At 51.1% G+C, this 7,500-nt stretch overlaps 1 protein-coding gene across 1 annotated transcript in view; it reads right to left on the reverse strand.

The window, feature by feature from the left end:
- The window catches only part of LOC310822055 (endonuclease V-like), a gene marked incomplete at its 3' end in the record, with an annotated part of 64,767 nt that overhangs the window by 50,082 nt on the left and 7,185 nt on the right, over positions 1 to 7,500 (reverse strand). The window contains exon 7 of the mRNA XM_083694345.1: positions 7,347 to 7,500. This exon is cut by the window's right edge and continues 3 nt beyond it. Within this exon, the coding sequence (XP_083550471.1) occupies positions 7,347 to 7,500 (154 nt within the window). The remainder of the gene's footprint in view (positions 1 to 7,346) is intronic.

Here is a 7,500-nt window from a genome sequence, read left to right on the forward strand (position 1 = left end):
CTCACCACACCCCAGAACTATAATAAGAACAGCAGGTGTGTGTGTGTGTGTGTGTGTGTGTGTGTGTATTACTCCACCCGCTGTGAGCTAAAAGAACATGAGGCTGATTAGTCCTTGTTTGGATGTCTGAGTGGGAGAGAATGGGGGGAACAAAAGAAAAGGGAGAAAGAGAGAGGGATGAGGCAGCTGTGCTGGCGTGTGGTTGGCAGACTGAGGAGGAGGACGATGAAGGAAATTAGGGACAAAAACCTGGTGGAACCTTTGCCCACCTGGCCAATGTTTCCCCCCCCAGGACTGAGCCTTTTAGACTGCGACACAGTGACTGGCAGGGGGTGAGTGTACAGGTGGACACTGATCAGCGGTTCTAGGCAGGGGGCCTATGGCATCAGTTCGCACGCACGCACGCACGCACCCACGCACGCACGCACGCACGCACGCACGCACGCACGCACACAGTTCCACAGGCCTGGGGAATGGGTATTCCTTCTCCCAAACAGCTCCTGAGCCCTACAGCTGTGTCTGTTCCCTCTCTATCTCTCTCCCTTTCTCTCCTTCTCTCCTTCTCTCCCTCTTTTTCCTGTCCCTCTCTCTTTCCCCACTAGGGTCGGGCGGTATAACGGTAATACGGTATCCCGCGGGATTTGAAAATGCCCACGGCGTGCTTTTCAATAGTGTCAAAAGATGTCTGCTCCATTATCTATCAAACTGCCAAATTAAGTGCTGTTCATCAATTCACAGTGTGTAACATCGCCGCTGCCAGCGTGGTCGGAGAAAGTATCCCAAGATTTCACCTTCAGGAGTGTTAACTTTTGGGGTGTTGCACGTGACCTCTTCCACCCCAAGGTTTAGAGAAGGAGAGGAAAAAAGAGATGACTCGTGCAAATGACCAAAACAATATGGCACTGCTGCGACCGACCAGACGACAAAGGAGAGCCCGCAGATTTGGACGAGGTTATTTGCAAGATTCGCATGAAAAAGATGACGGCCAGAGATGGAAACACTAATGAGAACTAATCTGCACTCGCACCTCCGACTGAAACACCCATTAACAGCTGCATGGAGTGGAGGTGGTGGTGGAGGTGGAGGTGGAGGTGGTAGTGTGTCTGTGTCAAGTGCTGCTGTCGGGTTCAGACAGCTATTCGCTGACAACGGATATGTGATACATGTCATTAACCGTCCACTTTGTCACACCCGACTGGAAACAACAGTCAAATTGCCGACAGACAAGCTTTTTTTCAGAAAACCACACGGCGGACAATATTGTTGATGCACTCCACAGGGCACTTTTTGATTGGAAATTAGATGAGAATAAAGTCTGGGACAGAACGACTGACAATGCTGCTAACACTGCAGCCGCCATAAGGGCCCTGAATTGGCCGTAGCTCAACTGTTTTAGCCACAACCTCAATCTGGCGGTGACAAGCGCAGTGCAGGACCAGAGGCGACGGACGGAGCGGGCCCTCGGAGTCTGCCATGCCGTTACCGTCGCCTTCTCTCACAGCTGGCCACCGAAAGACAGAGCTCGAAAAGAAGCCAGCGGAATTAGGACTCCCAGAGCATAGTCTCATGATGGGAACTAAATCAATAATTTATAGAATAATGATAGCCTCTAGGCTATATGACATAGGACATGAGACAAGTTATATTATTACGAATGCAGCGTGTGATGCTTCTTATTAAGCTATCATATTATGCTATCCAACTGTTTAGTTTAGTTTGTCAAGCTGTGATCGGGATGTAAAGTTGAAATGATTGTTGAGGCTAAATGTTATGCAGTATAGCAGTCACCATATAAATAATTCTGTTTTTCAATATAGATTAAATATATGGAGCAAAGACGGTTCCCGCCAGCCCCCTGCAATGTCTTTTTTTTTTCTTTTTTTTTCTCTCTTTCTCTCTCAGTTTCCTCCATATCTGTCTGTCTATCTGTCTGTCTGTTTCACTCTCTTTTTCTCTCTCTCTCTCTCTCTGTTCTCCCGTGGTGGGACAGGGACAGTGGCTCCAGTTGAGAATGTCAAACAGAAATATATTAACATTTAGAGAGCCTGAGGGCCCCAGCCAACACCAACCACAGTGAGTGCCGTTTTATAAAAGTCTGGTATCCGCACCTCCACCTCCACCTCTACTACCACCTTCACTACCACCTCCACTACCACTACACCTCCACTACCACCTCCACCTCCACTACCACCTCCACCACTACCACTACCACTACCACTATCACCTCCACTACCACCTCCACCTTCACTACCACTACCACCTCCACTACCACCTCCACTACCACCTTCACCTCCACCTCCACTACCACCTCCACCTCCACTACCACCTCCACTACCACCTCCACCTTCACCTCCACTACCACTACACCTCCACCTCCACCTTCACTACCACTACCACCTCCACTACCACCTCCACTACCACCTTCACCTCCACCTCCACTACCACCTCCACCTCCACTACCACCTCCACTACCACCTCCACCTTCACCTCCACTACCACTACACCTCCACCTCCACTACCACTACCACCTCCACCTCCACTACACGTCCACCACTACCACTACCACTACCACCTCCACCTTCACTACCACTACCACCTCCACTACCACTACACCTCCACTACCACCTTCACCTCCACCTCCACCTCCACTACCACCTCCACCTCCACTACCACCTCCACTACCACCTCCACCTTCACCTCCACTACCACTACACCTCCACTACCACCTCCACCTCCACTACACGTCCACCACTACCACTACCACTACCACCTCCACTACCACCTCCACCTCCACCTTCACTACCACTACCACCTCCACTACCACCTCCACCTCCACCTCCACCTCCACCTCCACCTCCACTACCACCTCCACCTCCACTACCACCTCCACTACCACCTCCACTACCACCTCCACCTTCACCTCCACTACCACCTCCACCTCCACTACCACCTCCACTACCACCTGGGTGGGGGGGAGCTACAGGGCTGCTGCAGAGCTGCGCAACTGTCAAAACTAACTTTTCTGCAAAATTATAAGCTGTATAATATGACTAAATATTCATTTTAGTGGTGGAATGGAGAGAGAGAGAGAGAGAGAGAGACAGAGAGAGAGAGAGAGAGAGAGAGAGAGAGCTAACACATGGCACGCCAAAACCACCCTAACTGAGATGCATTCGCCGCATTCAATCCCCATTCACTGCCTATGATAAGACAGGAGGGGGAGGAGAAGGAGAGAGGGAGGAGGGAGGAAGAGGAGAAGAAGCAAGGGATGAGAGAGGAGAAAAGTTAGGGTGATTACTCTGCGCTGTAATTCCTCATAGTTAGACTCATCTGCAGTGTGCGTTTTTCCCTGTATGCAGCGTCCTTTGTTAGAGAGACAACAGATTCAACAAATACAACCGCTCTACTGGTTTGCATTATTCAACGAGAGGAGAGGTGGGGAGTGGAGGGAGAGAGGATGGAGGGATAAAAGGATGGAGGGAGAGGGAGAGAGAGAGGGTGGAGGGGGAGGGAGAGAGAGTGGGTGGAGGGAGAGGGGCAGACAGAGGGAAAGGTAAAAGGATGAAGGGAGAGGGGGAGACAGAGGGAAAGGTAAAAGGATGAAGGGAGAGGGGGAGACAGAGAGAGAGGTAAAAACACGCACGCATGCACGCACACACACAAAGTGAAATACACAGCAGAACACCAGCAGAGCAAAGCCCCCCTCTGGTAAACAAACACAGCCCTAGTCTCGGTGGGACACAGGTGCACAGATTTACCATGAGCATCCCTTCTACCTCTCCCTCCGTCTCCCCCTCTCCGTCAATCCTTCTACCTCTCCCTCTGTCTCCCCCTCTCCCTCAATCTTTTTACCTCTCCTCCGTCTCCCCCTCTCCCTCCAGCCTTCTACCTCTCCCCCTGTCTCCCCCACTCCCTCAATCCTTTTACCTCTCCCTCTGTCTCCCCCTCTCCCACAATCCTTTTACCTCTCCCTATGTCTCCCCCTCTCCCTCCAGTCTTCTACCTCTCCCTTTGTCTCCATCTGTCTCCCCCTCCAGTCTTCTACCTCCCCCTCTCCCTCCAGCCTTCTACCTCCCCCTCTCCCTCCAGCCTTCTGGAGTGTGTGTGTGTGTGTGTGTGTGTGTGTGTGTGTGTGTGTGTGTGTGTGTGTGCGTGCGTGCGTGCACATGTGTGTGTGGGTGTGTGTGTGTGTGTGTGTGTGTGTGTGTGTGTGTGTGTGTGTGCGTGCGTGCGTGCACATGTGTGTGTGTGTGTGTGTGTGTGTGTGTGTGTGTGTGCGTGCGTGCGTGCGTGCACATGTGTGTGTGGGTGTGTGAGGGGATCAGGACATAACAGAGTAGGTATGATTGGAAGATAAAGCACTGAGGGGGATTCAGGCCTGGTGTTGCAAGAAAACATCCATGTCCACCCAGAGAGGTGGTGGGTCCCTGGCCGGGATCACATGACCGAGGTTGGCATTCAATCAATCGCAGATAGCAGCCTTCAGCACTGCACTTTCAGAAGTGTTGAGTTTTTTTATTAGTTTGGCTAACCAACACTATCCCACAAAAGGTTCTAAAAGGGTTCTTACAGGGACAGCTAAAGAACCCTTTTGGAAGCCTTTATCTGAGAATTGACATGTAGGATTGGAGCTATTCTTACAGCCCCAATCAGCTGTCTCCAGTAACTGAAAACTGGTACAGTAAGCTATTTGATTGTTTGATGACTTCAGTCCTAACTAAAAGCATGTGTACGCACAAACACACACACACACACACGCACAAACACACATACGCACACGCATCCACACGCACGTGCATGCACACACACACACACGCGCGCACACAGACACACACACACACACACACACACAAAATGCTCATTTACAAGTTTGTGTCTTGTCCTGTCTTCCAGTTAGTGAGGGAGTGAAGGGCTAGAATGGATTTTTGTCCAGTGATATTGACCAGCCAAGCGGATATACACACACACACACACACACACACACACACACACACACACACACACACACACACACACACACACACACACACAGTTTTCCTAATGAGGCCATAAACAGGCCTCATGGACAGTGGTAGTTCTTTAACCTAATGATGCCCTTAACAACAGACATCACTCAAGAGACGCAGACCCAACCGTGCTTAACACCAAGCCTCTCCCTAAGGACTGTGTGTGTGTATGTGTGTGTGTGTGTGTGTGTGTGTGTGTGTGTGTGTGTGTGTGTGTGTGTTATTGACACACTCATCAATAGGGGGGCAGGTGTTTGTTCATGTGAAAGGTTGAATGTCTGCAGTGGGCTCAGTGTGAGGAGAATGATTTGGAGCCAGTGTGTGTGTGTGTGTCTGTGTGTGTGTGTGTGTGTGTGTAAGAATGTAAGTGCGAGCTGGTGGGACTTTGTTATTGTGAAAGCGTGAGGATGTGTTAGTGTGAAAGCGTGAGTGTGTGTGTGTGTGTGTGTGTGTGTGTACGTGTTCCTCTGATCTCCGCTGTCTGTACATGTGAACAGCCTCTACTGCAGTGCATTCAGCCTACACCATCAACTCCTCACTGCAGATTCCCAAGTATGATGTCATCTTTCCCTTTCATCTTTCTCTCTCTCTCTCGCTCTCTCTCTCGCTCTCTCTCTCGCTCTCTCTCTCATTTCACCAGAGAGGAAAAAACAGACAGACAGCCAGTTTCTCCTTTTCTCTGGTCGAAGTTAGGGAGGGGGAGGAGTGGAGGAACCAGGAGAGGAGAGAAGATGAGAAGGAAAGAAAAGAAAGGAGAGGAAGAAAGAGGAGAAGAGAGAAGCGGTGAGAAGGTGAGGTACACACTCACAGCACAAGAGAGGTGGTTAGCTCTACTCAAGTCAATCAGCTCCAGTACGCTCCCCCAGCCCCCTAACCTGTCAGCCAAATCCCTGCTTCTCTGCCCCAGAACAGCACATTACCATAAACACTCTAATTGTTCCTCTCCTGAATGCATAAACGCTCTGTGTACCCTGATCTGGCAACCTCTGCTCCTCTAGTAATCTGGCAACGCACAAAGGCACGCAGGCACACACACACACACACAGACAGACACGCGCGCAGGCACGTACGCACACATATACACCTGCACACACACACACCTGCAGGCAGGCAGGCAGGCACACACACACACACACACGTGCAGGCAGACAAGCACGCACGCACGCACACACACACACACACGCACACACACACACACACACACACACACACACACACACACACACACACACACACACCCTCGTCTAGCAACCTGCAGCCCTCCTGTGCTCTGTTTGTGTCCCAACAGTGAAGCGCAATTAGACTCAGAACAGCCGGAGCATATTGTTGTTGTTCCCACCACGAGGACCTGGCAACCTGTCCACTGGCTCCAAGCATGTGTGGGGTGTGTGTGTGTGTGTGTGTGTGTGTGTGTGTGTGTGTGTGTGTGTGTGTGTGTGATCGTACACGTGTTTGAGTGCTGGCTGGCAGCCGCACGACTTGTCGAGGGTCGACCTTGACGACCGTCTGGAGAGAGAGAAGGAAAGAGAGAGAGGAGTGAAAGAGAGAGAGGAGTGAAAGAGAGAGAGGAGTGAAAGAGAGAGAAAGGAACGAAAGAGAGCGAAAAAAGGAAGGTGAGAGAGAAATATATTTACAGAGGCACAGAGAAAACAGAGAGTGCAAGAGAGAGAGAGAGAGAGAGAGAGAGAGAGAGAGAGAGAGAGAGAGAAAGAGAGGGAGACAGATAGCGAGAGAGAGAGTGAGAGAGAGAGAGAGAAAGAGAGAGAGAGAGAGAGAGAGAGAGAGAGGGAGAGCAGTGAGCTCTGTGGGTCCCTGTCCAGATCCAATCGTGACATTTGTACCCCCTGCTCTCTAAACCCATACACACACACACACACACACACAGCTCTTTAGCTCTCCCGGCAATACTGAGAGAGAGTGAGAGGTGTGTGTGTGTGTGTGTGTCAACTGCAGTAGAGAGAGAGAGAGAGAGAGAGAGAGAGAGAGAGAGCACACTGGGTGCAGTGCAGGACTGATCGAAAAGCACAGACTTCCTTCACTCTAGTGATGTTTTAGGGAACAGCACAGCCTAGTGGCAGGAATGCAGAGCAGCACTGAGGGACTGCAGGTGGTCAGGACTTTGTCCCTGTAGAAATATTACTGACATTGATCCTAGAATGGATCCTTCCCTCCTCAAAGTAATCACTGACACAACGTGATTGGACTTTGGTGTATCCATATCTGTCCAATGAGCTGTGTTTTGCTGGGCTTTCAAACTTGTGTGTGTGTGTGTGTGCATGTGTGTGTGCCCGCGGGTGTGTGTGCCCGCGGGTGTGTGTGCCCGCGGGTGTGTGTGCCCACGGGTGTGTGTGTGTGTGTGTAGCCGTACCTGTCTGATGGGCTCAGGGACGCGGTAGCGGCAGCAGGAATGTGTGAGGCGTACAGCCGTGTCCAGGCTGATGTTGTGGCCTACAGACACATACACAGGTTTGGTACTGCTGTCACAACTACGCAG

Source organism: Argentina silus (assembly GCF_951799395.1).
Source record: "Argentina silus genome assembly, chromosome: 22".
Taxonomy (NCBI): Eukaryota; Metazoa; Chordata; class Actinopteri; order Argentiniformes; family Argentinidae; genus Argentina; species Argentina silus.